The sequence below is a fragment of the Apteryx mantelli genome, chromosome 7 (genome assembly GCF_036417845.1).
Source record: "Apteryx mantelli isolate bAptMan1 chromosome 7, bAptMan1.hap1, whole genome shotgun sequence".
In the NCBI taxonomy this organism is placed as follows: domain Eukaryota; kingdom Metazoa; phylum Chordata; class Aves; order Apterygiformes; family Apterygidae; genus Apteryx; species Apteryx mantelli.
In genome coordinates, this window is record NC_089984.1 from 28,457,746 (window position 1) to 28,480,679 (window position 22,934).

A 22,934-nucleotide genomic window follows, 5' to 3' on the forward strand; every position below is an offset into this window, starting at 1 on the left:
CCCTGCCACACCTTTTGTTCCCGAATCCAATAAGCGCCTATTCCCGCTACCTTCCGCGGCGGCTCCTTTCAGCGCCGGCCCGGCGGCCACAATGGGCCGCTCTGCGCGGCGCGGCCCCATTCAGCGCCTTGGCACGCTCACAATCCGCCCGGGCCGCCCTGCCCGCGGGCACGGCGCTGCGGGCCGCGCCGCCGGCACCGGCACCGGCCGCCGGCACCGGCACCGGGCGCGGGGCGCGGGGCGCGGGGCAGGGCCGCCCGCCCGCCTGGCCTCCCCGGCGCCGGGCGAAGGAGGAGCGGGCGGCGGATATTGCACCTGGTTTATTGACTGACTCCGCGAGCTGGCGCTGGCAGTAACCGATACAGAGTAGATAGAGGGGCCGCGGGACCCCCGGCCCCGCCGTCGGCTTTTTTTTACAAGCAAAGCTGCGCCGGTGGCGTGGCGCGATCAGCTCCGGCCGCGCCCGGCCCGGGGCCGCCCGTCGCGGCGGCACCTCGGGGGGCTCCGTGCGGCGGCGGCGCTTCGCTGCGAGCTCGGGCTGCCCCGTCCTGCCGCTCCGCGCTACGCCGCGCCGCTCTGCCCCGCCCGCCGCGGCCCCGGGAGGAGCCGGGGTCCCGCCGAGCCGCCCCGCCGCCGCCGCCGCCGCCGCGCCTCCGGTCCAGGGCGCGGGTTGCGCGGCGCGCAGCTGGGCTGTAGTGCGCGTTGTAACGGGGCTCGGCGGCCGGGCCCGGGGCCGCCGGGCCGTCCCGCCTGTCCGCTCCCGGCCCTCAGTGCGTGCGGGCTACCAGGCCCGGATGCCCTGCAGTGCGCCCTGGCTGCAGGAGGGCCCCGCCGCCGCCTGGTGCAGGGGCTGCCCGCCGCCGCCGAAGCCCCCCAGGCCGCCCACGTTCACGAAGGGGCCGGCGGCCGCGGCCGGGCTGCAGGCGGCCTGCATGGAGGCGCCGCCGGTGCCCGCCGGGTAGGTGCAGCCGTAGCCGGGGTTGTAGGAGGCGGCGTTGCCGTAGCCGTACGCGGGGAAGCCGTTGTAGGAGTAGGGCCCGTTGTACGCGGAGCTGTAGCCCTGCGAGCCGCCGAGGCACGGCTTGCCGTCGCGGACCAGCACGGGCACGGCCACCCTGCGCGGCGGCGGCGGGGCCGCGGGGCCGCCCAGCTCCAGCGACTTGTCCTGCCGCTGCCGCTTGCACTTGTAGCGCCGGTTCTGGAACCAGATCTTCACCTGCGTGGAGGTGAGCTTGAGGCTGCTGGCCAGGTGCTCCCGCTCCGGCGCCGACAGGTAACGCTGCTGCTTGAACCGCCGCTCCAGCTCGAAGACCTGTGCCTGGGAGAAGAGGACGCGCGGCTTCCTCCGGCTCCGCTGCTTCGGCCTCTCCGCCTCCTCCGGCTTCTCCGCCGCCTCCAGCGGCTTCTTCAGGACGCAGCTCTCTGCACGGGGGAGCACAGGTCACCGCTGCACCTCGCCGACGCCGGGCGCTGCTGCTCCCGACGGACCGCACCGGCGGGCGAGACCCCGCGCCGTGCGCGGCGCGCCGCGGCCCCGCGCCGAGTCGCGCCCGTCGGGGAACCGCGTCGCGGGCGGGGAGGCGGCGCCGGGACCGGCCGGCTCTGGCACCGCCGGCGTTTGCGAGGTGCCGGTTCGGGCGCCTCGGGGCCGGCTGCGGAGCTACGCGCCGCGCCGCGGGGCCGAGCCCCAGGCACCTGCTCCGCCGTCGCCGCCGCCTCTCTCCCGGAGGGCCCCGCCGCACCGGGCGCGGGTCAGGCCTGCGCCGCCCCGCTCCTCCCTCGCTGCCCCAGAAGTTGCGGAGCGTGGGCCTGATCCGGCGGCTCCGGATCGGGGCCCTGCGGCGGCGCTTCCCGGGGCCGCGGCGAGCGGAGCGCAGAGGAGGGGGGGGTGCCGCCCCACGACGTGCCAGTCCCTGCTCGAGGTGCCCGGGGCCGCGGCGGGGAAGCGCGGTGCGGGCCGGCCAGCGGCGGCGGGGACCGGGCTGCGGAGCGAAAGCAGCGCCGGGAGCGGGGCTCCGCGGGGCGCCCGGCCGTCGCGGCGGCGATGCCCGCCGGGCCCGGGACGGCGCGGCGGGGCGCGGCGGGCCCGGGCTAGGGAGCGCGGCGGGGCCGATACTCACTTGGGTCGCGGGCCGCGGGGTCCAGCTCCTCTCCCGGGCCGGGGGCCTCGCAGGAGCCGCGCAGCACGGCGTGCACGTAGTTGTCGGCGGAGATCCGCGCGTCCGCCTGTCCGCCGGGCGCTGCCATGGGGCTCAGGTAGGAGAGCTTCTCCTCCTCCTCTTCCTCCTCGCCGTCGGAGAAGCGGGCGCCGTCGGCGGCCGCCAGCAGGCAGGCGGCGGGGTGGAAGTGGTGGTCCAGGTGGTGCGGGAGCTGGGCCGCATAGTGCGGGTCCTGCTGCTGCTCCAGGTTGAGGATGTCTTTGACAGAGAAGGGGGTGGAGGTGACGGGGCTCGGTAACATCATCGGGGCAGCGCAAGCGGCCAGGCAGTGCCGCGGGCCCGGCGGCGCTCGGGCTGCGGCTCGGCGGGGAGCGCCGCGCCCGGGGCGGGGGGAGCAGGCAGCGCGGAGAGACGAGGGGCCGCGCCTGCTCCTGTCTAAGTTGCCTCCATTAGCCCGGCGCTGGGGGTCTGCGTTTTGTTACAGCTTCTGCAGGGACAGCCAAGGGCTCGGGAGCCTCCTCTGCCCCGGGCCGGCACGTCACGGCGAGGAGGGGCCGGGGGCCGGGGGCGGCCTCGCCATTGGAGGGAGGGGGAGGCTGAGCCGGCCCCCTGCCCGGCTCCGGCCGCCCGGCCAGAAATAGCAATGTATTAAGGCCGCGCTCGGGGCGGCCGCTTCCCCGGAGAGCGCCCGCCGGCCCGACCCGGCACCCGCCCGGCCGGGCAGCGCCTGCGGGCGCGGGGACCGTGCGCCGGGGTCGGGGACCCTGGAGAGAGCCGCGGCCGCCACCGCGCCTCCCAGTGCTAAGCACGTGTAGGTAGGTAGGGACCCCCGCCCCGGGCGCGCCCCGCCGGCCCCGGCCCGCGGACGGCTCGGCGCGGCCCCGCGAGGGGCGAACACGTGCGGCCCGGGCCCGCCGTCCCTGCCCCGCAAGTGCCCTGCACTCCCGCTGCCAAGCGGCCCCGTCCGCCTCCGCCGCCCCTCGGGGGGCCAGAGGCGCCCCCCGCCTCGGGCGGCTTTCAGCCCGGCGACGTACACTAGGCCGACCCGCCCGCTGGGCCCCGGCACCGCCGCTCCCCCCCGCCGCCGCTCCCGCAGGTCCGCCCGCTCTCGGGAAGCCTCCGGCCCGCCCGGGCCCCGCCAGAGCCGGCGCGCAGCGCTGCCGCCCGTGTGCGCGCCCGCTCCTCCGCCCGCGCCGCGGCGGCAACCGGCGCGGCCGGATCGGGCCCCGCACCGCGGCGACCGCCGGGCCCCGGCGGGCCGGGCCGGGCCGGGCCGGGCGGGCAGCCCGGGGCCGCGGCGCTGCGGGGCCGGGCCGGGAGCGCTACCCCGCGCCATTCGGCGGCTCGTTTCGTTTTCTTTCGTTTCCTTTCGTTTCCTTTCGTTTCTCCCGCCGGTAACGGGCGGGCAGCGGCTCCACGGAGCCGCCACGTCGCCGTGCCGGCCGGTAACGCACCGAGCGAGCGCGGCATCGCCCGCCGAGCCCCGCGCCGCGCCGCCGAGACCCCCGGGCCCGGGGCTGCGCCTCGGCGCCGCCGAGCGCACCGGCGCGGCGGGGCGGGCGGTGCCGGGGCCCCGCGGCGGCGCCCCGCGGCCCCCGGCTCCCTGAGCGGCCCCGAGCCGCCGCGGCGCGGGGACCGGGCGCGCCGAGCGCCGGGCGGGAGGTCCCCGGCGAGACATTTCGTTGTGATTAAAATGCTGCCGCCCCGCAGGGCTCGGATCGGCGCCGAGGCGAGGCCGCGGGGAGCCGGGCGCGCACGCCGGGCAGGTGAGTGTCCCGGGGCCGCGGCTGCGCGGGGCCTTCCCGGGCGCCTCTCTCGGGTTGTTACCGGGCGGCGGCTCCGCCATTTACCGGCTCCGTCGGTGTTCTCGTTTCCCCGGACCCCGCCGCTCCACCCGCCCCGGAGAAACCCAGTTACCGGCCGGCCGCGGCCCCGGGCCGGGGGCTCGGTCCCGCGCACTTCGCCGCAGCTCAGGCGCCCACGATCCTGCGGCGGCGCCGGTTCCCGTTCTCCGCGGCGGGGCCGCAGCCCGCACCGGGGCGCCGGATCGCTCCCGGCCGCGCCGCCACAAACCCGTCGCGCTGAATCGCGGAGGGTCGCTCCCTGCTCGCCGCTCCCCGCCCGGCCGGTGCCGTCCAGAGCCCCGGTACGCCGGGAAAGGGGCCCGGCCCTTCCCGGCTCGCCGGTGCGCGGGGCAGCCCTGCGCTGCCTCGCTGCCCGCGGCCGCGGTAACGATTAGTGCCTTTTCGGTGTGTCGCCCGCCCGCAGGCCGGGCCCCACTCAAGCCGCTGCAAGGCCCCGCTCCCGGCGCGGCCCGGCCCGGCGCGGCTGCCGGGACGTGCGAGGCGGGGAGCCCCGGCGGCGCTGCGGGCGGCGGGGCCTTTGCACGGGGCCTGGCTCCCCGGGAGCCCCGCGGCGCGGCTCGTCGCCTGCGCCGTACCGAGGCCGGTGGTGCGGCGGGGCGAGCAGGGGCAGGAGCAGGAGCCCCCGCTCCCGGGCGCGGGGCCCGCAGGAGCGGGGCGGCGGCAGGCGGCGGCCCCGGGCCTTTCCGAGCCGAGGGCCGCGCTGCTCCGGTGATCGCGGGAATTAGGGGGCCCGGACACACGCCTGGCACAGCCGCCTCCGGGCGCTGCAGAGCCGTGCCGGGGCTCGGCCCCGAGCCCGGCCGGGGCTGCCCACACTCGTTGTCCCCTTGGGCTCGCCTGGCGCCAGCCCGCTGCTGCCTGCAGCTGGATCCCGGCCGGGGCCCAGCGCCAGGCGCGGCCGGGAGGCCCGTGGAGCCCGGCGGAGCGGATCTGACTCCCCGGATCGCCCCGGTAGCGCTGGCTGTCCCGCCGGGGCCTGCTTCCCCGCACCCACCGGGCCGGCCTGGAGCAGGCTCCGCTCCCCCGCGCCCGCCCGCAGCGAAGTGCTCGGGGGACCACGGCCCTCGGGCAGAGAAAGCGGGCCCCAGCCGGGCCCCGACAGGAGTGGGCGCACCCCCGTGTCACCCCGGGGCCTTTCCCGAAGATGCCTCATCCCCTGCCCGTGCTCCCGGGGCAGTGCCCGAGCCAGCCCCTTCCCGGCCTGCCGGCCTCGGCCCGCTCCGGCCCCTGCGGGAGCTGGGGGGGCATCGGGCCAGCCTCGCGGCGCCGGCGGTCCCGGGCCCTCTTGGCTGCGTGGGGAGCGGCGACTTCCCAGCCGGGGGTGTCGGGGGAAGCAGGCCGGACTGGATCCGCGCGGGCCGGGCCGCCGCGCCCTGCTCGGCGCAGCGGGGGGGTGTCCCGGGAGCGGGGCGCTGCTCGGTCCCCGCCGGTGCCGGGGCGGTGGGGCACGGCCGGGCCGGGGCAAGCTGCAGGCAGGGCAGCGGTGCGGGGCGGCTTGCGGGACCCAGGGGAGGGCGCAGGCCCGGTACCTGCCGACGGGTGTCAGCCCCGGGATGCGGCTCCGGGGCTTTCCCAAGCTGCCTAGGCCGGGGTCAGCGGGCTATTAATGGTTATTTTATTTATATCATTAGCGGCGTCCCCTGAGCTCTGTTTACAGCGGGGCCTTGTTGTCCCGGCCGCTCCTGCGCTCTGTTTAGACAGGGGATTATTGTAATGGATGGAGCTCGCCTTGCGGATGCTGCGGCGGAGCCAAGAGCCCCCCCGGCCGCAGAGGGGGGAGCTGCCCTGCAGCGACCGCGCACATCGCGGCTGGCGGGCGAGGCTGCCCCGCAGAACCCCCCCCCCCGCGGGGCCCAGGCGGCCCGGTAGCACGCGGCCGCGCCGGGAGGCCTAGCTCGGGGCGATGCTATCAGCCGCAGGGCTGCTAATTGCTCCATTAGTCTCGCGGGTGCCGAGTGCTGGAGCCGGCCCCGCGCTAATGGCCGTAAACAAACAAACACACTAATCCGCCGCTGTCTCCGGCTCCGGCCGCGCAGCGCGGCCGCGCCCGGCGGGTGCGCGGGGAGCCCGCGGAGGACGGCGGCTCGGCCCCGGCCCCCTGCGGGAGGAGCCCCTCACCGCGCTGCCTGCGCGCATCCACCTGCCCCGCCGCCCCGCCGCGGGCCGGTGTCCCGGGGCGAGCTCCGCCGCGCACGGCCGGGCCCTTCCCGGCCGGGGCGGCCGCGGGGCCGGGGCGGGCCCGCGTCGCCCCGCGCCGCCGGGAGCTGCCCCCCGCGCCCGGCTCTATTTACACAGAGCCTGCCCTTGTGTAAACGCTCCGCGCCATGGTTTATCTCAGGGCCCGTCTGTTTCTCGTTCTCTGTCAGCAGCGCCCGGTGAAGAATGGCCCTTTCCCAGGGGCTCGGCCCTGATTTATGTGAGAACCGCAGCGCGCCGGGGACGCCCCCGCACGGCGGGGCCGGGACGCGGCGCGGAGAGGCCGCGGGGCCCCGCGGGACCGGCGCTGGGACCGGCGCCGGCGCCGCGCCGCGCCGCCGCCCCCGACGTGCCCGGCGCGGCCCGGCGCGGCCTCGCACGCTGCAGACACGCGGCGCCGCCGCCGCAGACACCTGCCGGGAGCGGGCCCGGCCAGCGCCCGCCGCGAAGCGCGGTCGCCTCGGCTTGGCCCGGCCCGGCCCGGCCTGGCTCGGCTCGGCTCGGCTCGGCGCGGGGGTCGCGGCGCCGCCCCCGCCCGGCCAGCACCGCGCCAGCCGGCCCTGCCTCCCCGCCGGGCTCCGCGGGGCCCCGCGGCCGCAGCCCCGACGGCGGCGCAGCCCCGCCAGGTGCGCGGCGGCGGCGCGGCCCCGCTGCAGCGCCCGGCCCGGGACGGGCTGCCCCGGCGCCCCCCGGCCGCGGCACGGCCCGGCCCCGCCGTCCCGGGGCTGGGCGCGGGTGGGACCCCGGCGGGCAGAGCCGGCGGTGCTAAGGGCGACCCTTCCCCTGCTGCCTGCAGCACGCTGCCCTCGCCGCCCAGGCGAGCGGAGGGGCAACGGGCGACAGACAGGCGCTGGAGATTTCCCCACTGTTGTAGGAAATGACTTTTATCCCAATTGCGTTGTTTTCCCAGGGATTACTCTTTTTTTCTCACCTTTTAAAACGACATATTGTCTTTATCCCCCAAGAAAGCTGAGCACCCCTGCAGGCTGAGCACTCCACTGGCCTGGGGTGCTGTGCACTCACCCAGCAATGTGCTGCCCATCACCCTGCCCACCCAGGTCTGCCGGCCTCCTGCCTCTCAGGGTCCCGGGGACCCCCTGGCTTGGCTTTGCCAAGACCCATTTAATGTCTGGTTTTGTGAGAAGGCTATCGCTACAAATATTTTTTTTTCCAATATTGAACTGTGTTTGTGCTGGGAATTAATTTTCTTGCTCTCTCTGGCACTGGCTGACATACTTTTGCTTCACAGTTCTTGCAGGGATGTATGGTTTTGGAATATGTCCCCCAAAAAAGCAGTGACCAGAAGATGTGTTTTTCTGGCGGTCAGACCCAGACTCTTCACTGTCCTGAGAAATGCATATGTTTCAAAGGTGGGAACTTGATTTATCTGATTCAGAGTGGTGCTGGGTACCAGTAGCTGTGTGTGGCATTCAGTGGTCTGTGCTTTGTTGGGTAAGAGTAGCTCGTGAAGAGTGCAGGTCATTGCAGGAAGGAAAGCCTGTTAGCTTTGGACACTCAAAGGGAGGCTGCCCTTTATTACAGTGTCCGATGGACCTGTGAAGCTGAGGCTGACCCGACGTGTTGAGCTCAGTGAGAGCCAAATTGCAGGAGCAGGTAAAGGTCATCCCGTGTCTGAAGCAATGCAGGATAGGAAATGTCAGTGCCGAGGACCCCCTTCTGTCTGCTTTTATTTGGCATCTCTTGTGCACAAAGGATATCCAGGCTTCACAAAGCCACCCTGCTGCACAGCACAGCCCCGCGACTGCGGACGTGTAGAGGGTAGTAAAACACCTCTTCCTCTGGAGAAGAATCTGCCATAAATCACAGTTTACTGCTTGTGCGATGAGATGGTCCAGTGTCTGGGCTTCTGCTGGAAGACAGCACCACAAACACATGTACGCCACCCCCTTCCCACTCACATGGCGCAAAACCCACAGCCTTTCTCCGAGTGTCTTTGCTTCGTGCTTCGGAAGCCGTTGCTACATGTTTGTGTCCATGAGGTTAAGAACTAGGGCTGAAATTCATCCTTGAGCAGAGGCCCAGCACGAGGCTCATTCACCGCTTGCATCCGCAGGCCTGCGTACCACTTCCATCCCATAGGGCTTAAGTGGAACGTAAGTGGACCCTGGGCCTTGGGCTGGCGGCCTGCCCAGCGCTGGATTTCAGCTCAGAGCCCAGGCCTGCAGCTCTGATTCATGTGCGTAATCCTGCTGAAGTCAGCGGGTTTCATCCTGCTCCCACCGCAGCCAGTGGGACGGTTCACACGAGAGTGGCAGGGTCAGGCTCTGCGTTTGCATGTGCTGTAGAAAATGGAACAATTAAGATTAAACCAATTAAATTTTAACAGGTCTGGAAAGCGTTTTATTACATAATAAACAGCAGGGATTAGCCGTGTCAGGGGTTGCTGTGTATATACTGCATGGAGTGGTTCCTTGCTGTCCACGGCACTTGGTGCTCCTCCTCGCTCAGGACCTCCTTGCCGTTGGGGCTGGTCCTCTGACGAACACACGGCGCTGGGAGCGCAGCTACACACTGGCTCTCGTTCCAGTCCGGCACCTCCCCCGAAGCATTCTGGGTGCAGCGCTTTTCTTAGCCCGAGTGAAGCCTTTTCTAGAACAAATTTCACAAGTTACTTGGTGGCTATTTCTACACGCGTCCTTTAGAGACACGGAAACCCTCATGCTTCAATATGTGCATGCTTTTGAAGAGCGAGCAGCCAGGCTGAATCTGTGCGAGGTGGTGACATGTCTCGTCTTGGAAACAGAGCTGATAAGTTCCCCTTGTTTAGGGCATCTGCCTGGCAGCCAGTCCCCACTTCTCTTACTGCTTAATCAAGATTCCTCTGGCTGCAAGCAGGGTTTGTTCCCATGTGGATGATGTTATCCTTGTGAGTGGCTAGCCCCAGGAGCTGGTAAATCTGCACCAAAAATGGCACCCAGCCCTGGCATTACAGGCTGTTTTCTGGATAACCGGATTTAGAAAGGATGCAGAAATCAGCTTTTGGCAGAAACCATGCTGCAACTTTGCCTGTGCTGCAACTACAGCTCCCAGGAGCGCACGCATGGTGCGGCGTGCATGGCAGTCGTCCTTCCGTGACGACATTCACTCCGGTTTGCCTGCTGGTCTCAGCCAGCAAGTTGCCTCTGGAGTTCCTGGAGGGCCCCTGTGGGACCTGCCCGGGGCTCCGAGGGACATCTGCAGCCAGGACTGCTGCACGGCTTCATGCTCTGAGCCAGCCACTTGTCGCTGGTCAGCTCAGGGGGGTTTTGCACAAATATCCCCCTCCATGTTGTACCAAGCCTCTGCCCCTACCTGCAGCCTGTGTTGAGGGAATAAGACAGGGCCTGGGGAACCTCATCCTTTTTGTTTCTGCTGGGAAAATACAAGGCAAGAGATGGCACAGCCTGACAGGCTCATCTGAAAGGCATTTTGCACACTGCTTCCAAACACCATGGCAAGCAAGCCCCTGATGCCGTGGCATGTTTTTCTCTGGAAAGGGAATGGTTGCTGTGGGTGGGGATTATGGCATGTTCAGGGGAAGAGAAGGAAAACGGCTCCCCGGCCAGCTATTGCGGCTGGCAAGGTTAATTGTGAAGCATGCACTTGGACCGTGCGTTTTTAGTCAACACCCATTCTTCCATTTTCCTTTAAAATAGTTTTCTTTTCACATTTTGCCATTGCAACTCGTGTTGCTTTCTCCTCCTCACTGATGGCTGCGGTATAAATAGAGCAGACTCCGAGTCGCGCACACAGCCAGGCAGGTGGGAGATTTGGAAGTTTCTGTTAATAGTTTATCTGCTGAGTTCGTCTAATGAATTCTCCTTGTAATTACTGAACAGCAGTTGTTAGTGTATCCCGATGAATCAGAACTTTCAAACAACAACTCTAGATAAAATTATAAACTGTTTTTCTTTCTTGGAGTGGAGACTTGAGAGAAGATTCCTAATTGTTCTCGTCCCTTCTGGGGCCGGTTTTGGATTATCCCACACAGGCTTCTCTCCAGACTTGTTTTTAGTGTATCAGTGGGCTCTCTGCCAGATCTAAGGGAAGGGGAACTCAGTTTTCCAGATCTTAATCCCCCCCTCCACCCTTCCACTCCACTTACACCTCTAAGGAAGAGTGCAGATTAAAAAGGATTTGTCCTCATGGGGCTTTGGTTTGGGTTTGTAAAGATACGTCCTCAGAAACTTTGTCTTTCTTTCTTCCTTTTAAATCTGACTCCCAACTTTACGCCAGGAATGGGCAAAAGCGAGGCGCTGTGTTGTTCGAAGAGCACAGATCTCCCCCCTACGTAGGAATACCTGCCTCGAGCTGGCGTTTCCTTTGCAAGGAAACGGCTTAGCTTAAGGGAAAAGCCGGTAGGCACTGAGGGCGGTCTGGGACGCGCAGCTCCCAGGGGAGGGAAGGTTTCCCCGCGGCGAGCAGAGGCAGCCGGCGCGCGCGGCCGGGAGGAAACCGGCCGGGAGCTAACACCGGGCGCAGGCGGCTCGGCCTCTTCCTCATCCTCATCCTCATCTTCCTCCTCTCCCGGGGAGGGAAGGGGCCAAGCCCTTCGCTGTGCCCCGTCCCACTGGAGGCGCCGACGCCACTCCGGCCGCTCAGCCGCACGGGACGCCCTAGCCGAGGCACGTCCCCAGCCGGCGAGCGCGGACACTGTGCCGCGTCCCCAGGCAGCTCGGGTCCGGACACCCGTCCCCGGACGTGCCCCCCACCCGCACCGCGGTGCCCCCGCGCGCCCGGCCGGCACGGCGGGCCCACGTCCGCCCCGGGCGCACGCCCTGCTGCTGGTCGGGAAAGCCGGAGCCGTGTCCTTGCGCTGACCTTCTCCTGACCTTCCAGTAACGTTCGAGAAACCCTCGGAAAGGCTTTCTCATTGTGCAGCCCCAGGGTTTCCAGGGAATTAGTCAGCAGGCTGGAATTGTGCTCTGCGTATGTGACCCCCCCGCTCCGCCCGCCTCTCCCATCGCCGGAGCCGGACCGGTCCAAGAGATATGTTGCCAGGGTGACAGCGAGGTGTGATGGATGGACGGAGAGTGGCTGCGGAGTGGCAGGGCCGCTGGTCAGTAACCCAGGGCTGTGTTTATAAGAAGGAAGAGGCTGTTTCCTGGAGCGAACATAATGCAGCGCTAAAAAAGGCAGGGGAAATACATCATGCGAGGCGAGCGCGGCCCTGGGAGGGGAGGGCCGCCGCGGAGCCCAGCACCGAGGCGAGCCTCCAGGTCAAGGTGCCTTTGACAGGGGCCTTTTTTATAGGCCATTTGCGTGAGAGTTTGCTGCTGTTTCTCTGTAGCCCTGACAGCGGCTCAAGGCCCAGCCGGGGTTCGGGGAGGGTCTAATCTCCACCGCCGCTTTCCAGCCCTTCAGCTCGGGACCCGCTGATTTATTTAGCAAATAAATAACCGTTGCTGACTATTGTTCGGCCGCCGCGGAGTGACAGTCCCCCCTGTCGGAGCGGGCCCGCGCCCTGTCCCGCGCCGCGCGCCGGGAGGCGGCGGGATCCGGATGCAGGCGCCCGGCTGCCGAGGGAGCCGGGAGGTGGGTCAGCGGCGCAGGCAAAGCCTCCGGCTCCCGGCCCCGGCCGTGGTCCCACCTGGCAGGCGGAGAGCCGGGGGCGCCCCGGGGCGGCGCGCCCCTTCCCCGGGCGTGCGGGAGCCGGGAGCCCCGACGCCGAGGTGAGGGGCACCGCCGCCTCACCTCGCAGCGGCTGCCCCGGGAGCTTCGGCCTCGCAGCGCCGCCGGCGCGCTCGCCGCCGGGCTTTGGCTGCCAGCGGCACGGTGACCCCGGGGGCCGAGGCGCCGCGATCTGTTTCCCTTCCGGGCAGACGGCGGCAGCGCGGGAGCGAGGCCGGCAGGTAGGCCGGCGTGCCGCAGCGCCCGCACCGCTGCTCGCGCGTGCCCTGCTGCCGTCTCCCTCGCTCTGCCTCGCTCTCCTCCCGGCCTTAATAATCCCAGCTCAGCAAAGGGTGCTGCCCGGCAGAATAGCCCCGGATTTTTCCCGACAAAAAAACTCCAGTTAAACATTTGAGAAGAGAACATCACAAAAGAAAAAAGAAACCTCATTTTGCTATAAGTTGCACCATTTTCTATGTAGGCGCAAATTGTTTCTGTTAAACCTGAACAATTACTGAAATGTTGAAAATCTTTTTTTTCTTTCTTCTCCTTTTCTTTTTATTCCTATTACCCTGAGATAGCTGAGCAAGTGACATTGCATTTAGGGTTTTCTTTTTTCTTTCCCTAGAGTTATAAAGCTTTGAAAAGTGACAGCGCAGGGAAGAAAAGATGAGAAAATAGAGGAGGAAATCTAATGCGAATGTCAGGCATTCTTCAAGCAGCTTCTGGGTAGGGGAGAAAAAGAAGACAATGAAAACACAAAAACATGTTGTTTCCAAATTTTGAACAGCTTTCTGGTTTATGAAAACTGAAATAAAAACCAAAACTTCCATTAAAAAATTTATTTCAAAGTGTCCTATTGAAAAGTTAAATTAAAAACTCCTGTTTTCCATACAGTAGTTTTCAATCAAATTCATTTTGGGCAAGAACATTTTCTGTAATTTTTATAATTGATTTTTCACATTTTAATAATAATAATTCTGCTTTATAATACTAATAAAAATCCTTAATTTCCTCTTTTCCAGCAAATATCTGCATTTGGGTGCTCTCCTCACCGGTATGGGAGTAATTTTTTTCTTTCAGGTGGAGGTTCATTTTTGGCTAATGTTTTTGATTTTCCCTTTTTTCTTCGGAGGAATATTTTGTCTTTGGTGTTGTTCATACTTCCCCTTTTCCAATTCACGCAAATAGTGCCTCATGCACAAATTCCTTAATGATTTTAATATTAATCAGTTAATATTTTTTTGCTGCACAGCCTGATTGCTATCTGAAAACCACTTTCTTAAGTAGTTGATGAGTATTTGTATATTTAATATTTGCATTGTTCTAAGTGACTTTTAACTTTTGGTTCTCTTACCCAGTTTAAGTTCAAATTAGCATACTCGCACGCACTTATATTTGAATTTGCTTTCAATTTAGATTTTATACAATGTGCTGAACAACTTTAAAAAAAATCCACGTATTTAAGTTACTTGGTTCGTCTGACGTATCCATTATAGCTGCCAGAGCAGGGGAAAGTAATTTATATCTACGCAAGTTCCTACGCGGGCAGTCCCTAGAAGCCGTATTCAGGAATTGCTGCCTGTTCAACAAGCCGTTGTACAGACCTATTAAAAAAAAGCCCGAACCCCGGCCCGGCCGAGCGTGCCCCGGCTCCGGCCCCGCTGACGGGGTGCCGCTCGGGCTGGCGTGCTGCACCCGAGAGCCGCAGCGCTCTGAGCTCAGACACCAACGCAGCCCGGCGTGTTTTGCAACGCTGTTTATTAACGCGCTTTCATGACATCTTCTCATCGGAGTTTGGTCTGCCCTTTCGCATCCCCCCGGACACCAGCGTTGTTTGGTGGCGCAGGCGGCTCATCTTTCCAGCCCTGCAGCTTAGGGCCGCCCGTGCTCCTCTCCGGGCTCTCAGAGCCTCCCCAGGTGGCCGCGATATTTCTAAGGGAATTGTCAGTGTGTTGCAGTAAGCTCATTAGCTAATTCCCTTATTACGCAGCATCAACTGCAGCCTGTGTGTTTGCATTTCCAAGCAGCCCCTTCTTGCCTCTCTCCCCAGCCTGCCTCATTATCCCCCTCTCGTCTTTGTTTTAGCCTGGAAGGCGGGTTTTTAAGAGTTCCCTTGGCTCAGCCATTTTGGGCGCACTCATCCCTCCCTCGTCGTTCCCAGGGCCGGGATGTTTCCTCCGCTCCCGCAGCTCCCAATGAACGGGGCCAGCAACGGAGCCGGCATGACTCTGCTTGCCCGCGGTTGCAGCACGGCGCATTCTCGCCTGCCTGAGCGGCTTTTCGGGCCCGTTCGCATTTCCGTGTCAATCAATCGCGGGCTTGGTGGGGTCACCCGGAGCCCGGTTTCGTTGGGCTCTCGCGCCTTGTTTGCAAGGGACCACCGAGCCCCTTGCCGGGGTTCCCGCGCCCGGCGCCAAGTGCATGGGAGGCGTCCAACAGCCTTGGTGGCCGAGGCCAGCTGTTCATCCTGAGCCCGCGCCGCCCTGGGGCCTCTTCCGCCGCCGCCGGGAGTCTTCCTCCGCCGCGACAGAGGAGCCGGTGCCCACCCTGCGTGCGGGAGCCCGGTCACAACCCCTGCACGGGGAAGGAGGATGGACCCGGCCTCCCACCCTCTTCCTTCTGGGGGGCCACGCAGCGCGGAGTCCATCCCGCGCTGGCGCTTTCCGGCTCTCTGTGAGAACGTACAGTTTGTGGCTCGTTCATTGACTTTGAAGAATGTCCCTTTATTCACAATGTTATTTCCTTTAATCACTGTGGGGTTGCAGGAAATCTTCTTGGAAAATTATTTCAGATTGGCTGGAATCACCGTACTGTCGCAGGGATGGAAAACTCACTTGAACTTGTTTTTATTTTACCCTAAAAAGTCACTGTCCCCAGAAGGCTCAGATGAATTTGGATAAACATGTGAGTTCCGAGGGTTTTGTTGTTGTTGAACTGTTTTTTTCCCTTTTTTTTTTTTGCAAAATGAACCTCAGTATCTTTCCAAGTTCCTGAGCTTTACTCGAGACCAGGGGTGCAGAGTTGAAGGAAAAAATGGGACATCTGCATAAACAGATTTGAAGACAGGCAAATACATCATTAAGGAACACAACGTGTTAGTAGAGATAACGAAGTGATGTGACAGCTTGAACTGTCTGTTAGGAGCCAAAACAACCAAAATTTCATCTACTTGAGGATAACTGTTTGCCAATATGGAAGAAAAAGGTGTGCTGTATCTTGAGTTTTGCAGAACTTTAGTGATGCTTCCACACAAAATTCTCATGAGCAAGGGAGAAGAATTTGGTCTAGATGAATCTGTGACTAAGCTGGAGCACGACTGGCTGGGAAATGGTGTTGAAAAGGTAGTTACCAGTGCCTGAGCGTCACACAGGATCTGCTCTGGATCTAGTGCTAGTCAATGCTCTCATCAGTAATTTTCATCACGTTCAGGCAGCACCAATCTGGTAGAGCCTGAAAGAGTGAAATTTAGATTTTCTTGACAAATTGGAAGAATCTGAAATATAACTGAACAAAAGAACAAATGTAAGGCTTTTCAATTGGTTGGGAAAAATCAGTTGCACAAGTACTCGCTGGGGAATGAGCAAGCATGGTCTGTGGTAAAGTAGCTGGAGGTGATAGTGGGTCCCAAAGGGAACACGAGCCTACAGCGTCCTGCTGAGTGAGAGGAGCAAAATCGGACTGGGACATACAAACAAGGTGTCTGTAAGACACCTGATATAATTCTTCAGCACTTATAAAGTGCTGTCTTGAGTGCTGAATCCCACTCTGGACACAGCATTTCTTGTTGTGGATCTTGGAAAAAGCCTGGGGAAGAACAACAAGAATGATCAGAAATTCAGAAAACATGACATACTGGAGAAGGCTGAAGGACCAGGGTTGCTTAGTGTCAAGAACAGAAGACTGCGGGGAAATAGGATAAAAGTCTTGAAATACATGAAGTGTTGCCACAAAGCAAGAGATAATGAGCTATTCTTTATTTTCAGGGCAGACAGAACAAGAAGCCATAGGCTTACACTGCAATGACTGCAGTAAAGGAGATTAAAACTAGTTTTTCTTGGGAGCTGTCTTCACCACTAGAGGCTTCTTTTAGAAAGAGGTTAGACAAAACCTCCACCAGGAAGGGTTTGGGTAGAGTCTGTCTCCTCCTGGGGCACGCAGACAGGCTAGGGGACCTTTTAAGGGTCTTCCAGCCTTATTTTCTGTAATTCTGTGAATACGGATACTAGAAATAGAGAAGATCATTTTGCCTCTAGCCAGTCTCCTCAGGACTGGTCCTTGCCAGGTGTGTTCCTGGAGCTGCAAATGTCATCCAAGGCAGGTTTCCATCATTTCCATCACCTTCTTTTGTTTTTTACTCTTAAACACTTATTCCATCTGTTCTTTTGCCCATTTCTGTACGTCTCTGCAGTCCTGCGTTTGCTAGAATGACCATATGCCTTGTGTGGTTCCTGCCAAGTCATACATAGAGAAACCTTCTCTTTCCCATCCTTTCATGGTATGCCTCTACCACTGGGATCCAAGTGTGCCCTAAAACAGACATGTCTTGGTTCACGAACTTGCCTGGTGACAGACTCAGGGAAGCTCACATCTAGCTCCTGATTTCACTCCCATTGCAAGGCTCTTGCTGGTCCGCTGTGGGTTGGGTGTTTTCCTGTTTGTAAAATGGGACTAACAGCAGTTGCTCCACTCCCTCTGTGGGTTTGCAGATGTCAGCTGGTTAGTGTTTATGCTGAGTTCATGTGATGTGAATTTTTGTATGTGTAACATGATGTATTTTTGCTCCCAATGTTTAAGATCAAAATTAGTCATTAGATCACTCATTCTGATCTCCCTGAGCATTTCGTCTAGTTGCTCATTTTAGATCCTAATAACTTGGGTTTTGGCTAACACAGAAAAGCATCTGGTCTGGAGGAGAGAGGCAGTTCATGGTTTTGTCTTATTTAATCACCAATGGTTAATCCACTGGCTAATAAGCATTGCTCAGAAAATGTATGTCTTATTTCTTATGCAGGTTTGTCTAGTTTTTAATTTCCAGCCATTGATTCTACCTTTTCTGGCTGGAACAAAAACACTCTAGCACAGAGTATTTTCTTACTATGAGAGTAGTTGCGCATAGCAGTCAAATTTTTTAAGCTTTTTAAAAAGGAAAACAGGTTGAACTTGATTCTGTCACTGTGGGGTGCATTCTCCTGCCCTTGTGTCTTTTCTGTGGCTGTTTTCTGCACCCTCTCTCATTTCACAGAATAACTTTGGCCTCAGGACCTCTGTGGTGGTCTAGCCCACTGGTTGGGCCTTGATCAGTCAAATTTTGGAAATCTTCAAAGATGGAGATCCCACCGTCTCTCAGCCCCTGTGCCAGTGCCACACTCAATTTTTAACCCATCTTGTCATCTCCTCTTCCAGTCTCTGCCTGCCCAGTGTGGCTGGCAAGGATGCTATGGGAGACTGTACAAGGCCTTGCTAAGGTGAGGGGAAATGAGACCCACTGCTGTCCCTTCATCTGCATCTTTCTAAAATGGGGCACTGGTCTAGTCACGGTATGTCAAGGTTGGCTTCCCAATGCTATGTTCAGGTGTAAAGCACTATATAGTAACTCCTGTTCACTGCTCTACTTACTTTCGTATCCAAGACTGCATTCGCCCATTTTGTTCTAGCATCAACCTCCCATCTAGTGCTCATTCCTGTGACCCCAAATCCCCCTCAGAGACAGAGCTCAGCATTATCCTCTGCCACCCAGAAGGACATCCCACTTTCTTTGCTGAAACATCAGATTTTGCATTAATCTCAATCAAAATAGATCACCAGGTGAGCTCGGCCTCTCTTTCACATGTTGAACTGCAGCAGATGTTGCCAGCCAGAGTCATACCGACTCTCAGATCACTTGTGGTTATATTGAATACCCAGAGTTTAGTGCTGATCTTTGAGGCACACTTCCAGACACTGTCTCAGTGACATTTCCCTATTGGGAAGTACTTTTGGAGCCCTGTCAAGATGTATTTAATGTGTGGGCAACTGGCATTACATAGCACTAATATTTAATTAGAAAATTGTGTGGTGCTAAGTCAAGCACCTTGCAAAAATCTAAGTATATGACATTCATAGCCTTAACATTCACTGTTTCTTTGAAACCATTGCTTTTGATTCTTTAGGCCGTTTGAGTCCATACTTTAGTCTCACATCTAAGCCTATTTCCAATTTTCAAGCAAGATTTCCTCAGAAGATCCTATTAAGACAGCTGTGGACTAATAATATCTTCACCATATATGGCTCATTTCATCCTCAGTTTGTGTGTGACTGGCAGTATATATTATATTGCAATCTGAATGTAGCCAGCTATTCAGTAGGGAACGACAATTGCCTGGTCCAGCATGGCTGCAGTGTCCGCGGAGGCCCAAGAGCCAGGGCTGACCCTGTTCTCAGGACGTGTATCCTCTGGCCAGACCTCCAGTCTTCCTCCCATGCAACACCAAAACTGGACATGTTTGGCCTTTATAGTGCAAATGACTGCTAGCAGTCCTAAGACTTATGTGTGCTTTTACATCATAGCATTTCAAAAGTCTAATTGCAAGGAGACGCATGCATTTTACCTCTAGGCCTGGCCAAATATCTGGTGCTTCAGTGCACTAGAAGACCTATATGGGTATAGTTTTGGAGAATATGCCATTCATGGTCTCCAAACATGTTCACCAAAGACCAGTCTTTGCCAAAATCTGGGGAAGAGTGAAGATGCTAGCATTACTTTCCTTCTACGGGCTTTGCTTAGTTTTGTTTCTTATTCTGCCCATCTGCGGCAGCCCCGGCTTTCTTGTTCCTGCAGTGCACAAGTCGCAGCTCTGTGAGGGCTGGTGGTGGGATGAGCACCAGCTGGGCCCCCCAGGCTCCATTTTAGCCTTGATCTGTGCTGGTGTGCGAGTGAGTGCAAAAATGATGGTGTGACATGTGCGCACAGCGTTTGGGCCAGCAGGCTCTTGGACTGCAGGTCTTAGACTCTCTCAGGGCAGGTAAGTCCCCAGGTGTCAGCCCTGCCAGAGGGGGCATCACCGCATGTGAGCGCAGAGGATGATTTACATGTGCCCAAGCGAATCAGCTCCCTGAAACCTGCCCAGACGTGCTGTGGGCTCTTTAATGGCCAGGCAGCAAGGACAGACCTGATGCTTCCAGGTCTCCTCTCATGACATCCTGCCGAGTCCCCTTCCCGCACTAATCTTGTCATTCTATCCAAAACAATTATGGAGGCCTTGTTGTTTTTGGCACAGTCCTTTATTTACAAATCCCATCCTGCTTATAGCTCATGGTTTCATTATCCTCTAGATGTTTACAGAGCTCCTTTTCTTAATATTTGTGCCATTATTTTACTAGGGACCCGGGTGAGACTTTCCAGACAGTAATTGTCTGGCTCATCCTCTCCCCCACCAACCCCTTCTGAAGAAGTGTGTATTTCCCTGCTGTCTCACAGGGCCTTCCCTGGGCACCCTGCGGGGCAAGGACGGGTGCAGACTGTGGGCAGCAGCCTCTGTGCCCCAAGGAACATCTTTCCTGTGACTTTGCAGTTCCTTGGGATTAGGTGCTTTCTATCCATAATGGTTGGCCTCCAGTCTTCATGGTCCTTTCACTGGCTCTTCATTTTCCTTTTTAAAAGTACATCTTTACCCAGATGGTATATGGAGCAGCTTCTAAAAATAAAAGGTACCCCTTTCTCTTTGCCTTCTGCATTGCTGTGTGTCCCTCTGTCTCCTCTGTGAGCTGCATCCCACTGCCCTGGAAAATGTTCCCCTTCTCCATCTCTTCTCTTCCCCTTTCCTGAGGCTCATGATACCCTGGCTGGGTCCAGCCCAAGTGGGGGCTGCAGCCTCACTCGTGCTGTGTTTCCTGCGCCTGGTCCCCAAGGGGGCTGGTGCCAGCGCAGCGTCTTGGCATTGCTGGGTGCCCCGGTGGAGTCCTGGGTGGCCCTGGAGGGTCCCTGTTCCCTGCTGGGCAGGAGCAGGAACAGGGAGGTCCTTTCTTGCTGCATTCACTTCTCTCTGCCCTGCCGAGCAGCTGGAGACTTGGGCAGGACCCAGGGAGGCCTCTTAACTGCCCTGCCCGGCTGCTGCTGATGCCGGCGGGGGCACATGGGCCAGGCTGCATGGCCAGAGCGGTCTCCTCTGTGCCATCCTCGCGCCCGTTCGTGTTCACAAGACCAGTGCAGCACGGCTGCCAGCACTGCCTGCACCTTCCCCGGGGCCAGCACCAGCTCTGGCCTTCTCAGTGGCACAGCCAGAGAAGGACACCGGTACGTATCCGTGGCCTTGGAGATGCCCCTTGGTGGGCTTTCGGCTGGCTGAGGTAGGTACTCGTCCTGGGCAGGCAGGTGGTGGCAAGCCAGCCGTTGGATTTGTGGTGCTATTAGCATGGTGCAGACTTGCGTTGTTGCCTAATCCTGCGCCTTGCTCTGCTGCTCTTTCCTGCCCATGGGCTGTCTATCCCAGGCTCTTGTCTAACCTTCTTTGCCACAATATCTCACAGGCTTTAATCTGCTTATCCTTGTAACCCTGCTATAAGGTAAAGGATAGTTATCCTCATTTCAGAGGAAGGGAACTGAAGTGATTCTTTTCAAATGCAGATTAGAGTTTAATGATGCAGAGATAAAGATTTTAAAAACATACCTGAGACAACAGGCATAAGACACGCAACCGAGCTGGGTGTTTCAACAAATCCCATTAAATACCTCTGTCTTTTGCAGCTATTACTGTCTCGGGGCAGATCTGGCCCAGGAGGCAGTGCTCAAGTGACCCACGCCAGAGCACGCAGGGAGCCCGTGGAGGTGCACGGCGCAGAGGCAGCCTGGGCCCTCTGCCCGCCTGGGGCCGGGGCTGCTCAGCACTCCTGCAAGCCCAGCCGCCTCCGCTCCGGGGTCTGACGTCAGGTGCCCACCCCGGCAAGCGCGGCGGCTCCTGGCTGGGCTGCCCAATTGGCAAAACGTGTCATGGTGCAGCTTGTTCTGCTGGAAGCGGTTTTCCGTGGCTGGAGCAGCCCCCAGGGTGTTTCCAGAACCGTGTCCGGTGCAGGCCAGGCACAGGGGGACAGAGCTGGCCCCGCACCTGCGCAACAGCAGTAGTTCAATTTTCCAGGCTGGGTGTGCAGGTGACACAACAGCCTCCATTCAAAGCACATGGTGAAACCTGAGTTACCCAAGTGCTTGAGAGCCTCTGCTGCCTTTAGAAACGAAAACTAAAGCAAGCTTGTGCTGAGAGTGCATGTGTAATAATGTAAGGTCGGGAATAAGAGTGAGCACTCACTTTCCCAAGCTGGGTCTGGTCTGTGAAAGATGAGGAGGGCGTAAGGGAGCTTGGTGATGCCCAGGCCCAAGGTGAATTTTGCTTTGAATTAGGAGGTGGCGAGTGTGCAGGCTGCCTCTGTCCCTGCAATACCTGCAGCGCCAAGCACACTGCACTGCTAAATGAAGAGTGAGCAATGGCCAGGGGCTGACTTTGCTGTCACCGTCCAGGGAACTGACCACTGCAGCAGATCGGATTAAAAAGCAGAGCATGGGGTTCCTGGGCATGACCCTGGCAGTAGGCACCATGGGCTGTGCCCTTGCCTCACCGGCTGTTCCCCACAGCTCTCCCGCAGGGTTTCGTGCAGGTCTCACTGGGATATTGTGCACAGCTCCTGGGAATTGTTGCTGTGCTTGTGGGAATGCCGCGGCTTGGGCTGCGGAGAGGTCAGTGCCTTTGTCTTGCTGCAGGGAGTTTATCTCTGCGGATCTTGCCTGGTTTCCTGGGTCAGGCTTCACCTCCTGTGTTATCAGCAAACGCAGGAACAGCCCGCTGCAGCGCCAGGCTGCGTAGGAACCTCTCGACCCCCTTGCAGGGGGAGGCGACTCTCGCACAGCCCTCCCACGCTAACGGGCACTCACCGGGCCCAAGCCCGAGGGCCGGGGCTGGGATACGTGCAGCCCCCACAGATGCAATTCTCCCGACGGCTTCCCCATGCGGGATGCGTGTTGCCTCGCCGGCAGCACCGTTGCTGCACGCTGGGTGCAGGCAGCGGGCACGGCGGTGTGCAGGGCAGCAGTCCCGCTCGCGCAGCAGGGCCGTGGTGGTAGCTGCACTCGGAGGAGGAGGAGGAGGAGGCAGTGGAGCTGGCAGGGCCGTCCCCGCTCCCATCTCCCATTGGGTCCCCCATCCCAAATGCGTGGAAGGGACAGATCTCCCCCGGCAGTGCTGACGGCACCGGCTCCCCCTTCCCCCCAGGCTGCCCTGTCCCAGCACATCCTCTCCTTCCCAGCAGCTCCTGCCGGACCCCTCCAGCTGTCTCCACAAACCCAAACCATTAGCATTTCCTGTTCAAACATTTCCAATAAATAAATGGAGACATCATGCCACAAGCCCGCAAGTGACCCAGAGGCGGGTCTGAGGCCGGGATGGACACGACCACCCAGCGCCCGACCCCCTGGCTGGGCGCCAGCGCTGCCTTTGTTTGAATTCCCGGGTGAGTAAGCGCTTGGCTGACGCCAGCCAAAACACTGTAAGAAATTATTTTTGATATTAAATAAATTGTTTTCAGTAAATCTGCTCATGCACCAGGGTCCAGAAGCTGCCCGTGGCACTGGCGCAGGCGCAGGGAGCTGGAGTCCTCTCTCGCTGGCCTCATCCAGGCCGTGCGGGGGCACATGCAGCACTCGGAGGCCTCCCAGCTGGGACCGGCTGGGCCACGGACGCCTCCGGCTCCCGCCTGCCCCGGCAGCGCCACCAAGCTCCCGCTGCTGGCCAGCAGCCTGGCCGCGCTGCGGCGGTGCAGCACATTGGGTGTCCTGGCGGGCACTGGGTGCTCTCTGTCAAGGCTCTGCCTCCCTCGCCTGCAAGTGCAGCGGGGAGCTCCGCTCTCCAGGACCCTTGCCCTGTCCTGGGGCTGTGAGCGAGGCACAGGGGATGGTTCCCTCTAGGAAGGGTGCGAGCATCGCACCCACCAGGTGATAGAAGGCATTCAGTGGTTGCAGCGACACGATACCGTGTGCTGTGCTTGCTCCTTTGGGCGCCTGTCCTCTTGCGTGTTCATGCACAACCTGACTGCTTGGGACCAGTGATGTCTGCACTGTGGCAGGTCTGCACTGTGTGTG

The 22,934-nt window shown here is 60.6% G+C and overlaps 1 protein-coding gene and 1 long non-coding RNA gene across 2 annotated transcripts; one reads left to right on the top strand and one right to left on the bottom strand.

The window, feature by feature from the left end:
• Positions 1 to 304: 304 nt before the first annotated feature.
• Positions 305 to 2,785, bottom strand: NKX2-3 (NK2 homeobox 3). The gene is made up of 2 exons (XM_067300110.1): positions 2,121 to 2,785; positions 305 to 1,422 (listed from the first exon to the last, which is right to left on the bottom strand). The coding sequence occupies exons 1-2, from the start codon at positions 2,461 to 2,463 to the stop codon at positions 782 to 784; spliced, it is 984 nt and encodes a 327-aa protein (XP_067156211.1). The 5' UTR covers positions 2,464 to 2,785; the 3' UTR covers positions 305 to 781.
• A 160-nt stretch (positions 2,786 to 2,945) lies between these two features.
• LOC136992466 (uncharacterized) lies at positions 2,946 to 12,747 on the top strand. Its single transcript, XR_010884738.1, has 3 exons — positions 2,946 to 2,974; positions 3,870 to 3,925; positions 12,459 to 12,747. It is a non-coding gene; the product is annotated as an uncharacterized lncRNA (long non-coding RNA).
• Positions 12,748 to 22,934: the final 10,187 nt, after the last annotated feature.

Coding starts and splice junctions, on each gene's coding strand:
- NKX2-3 (XM_067300110.1), bottom strand. CDS start 2,463: ATGATGTTACCGAGCCCCGTCACCTCCACCCCCTTCTCTGTCAAAGAC. Junction 1,423..2,120: donor CCCCGCGGCCCGCGACCCAA/GTGAGTATCGGC, acceptor TCCCCCGTGCAG/AGAGCTGCGTCCTGAAGAAG.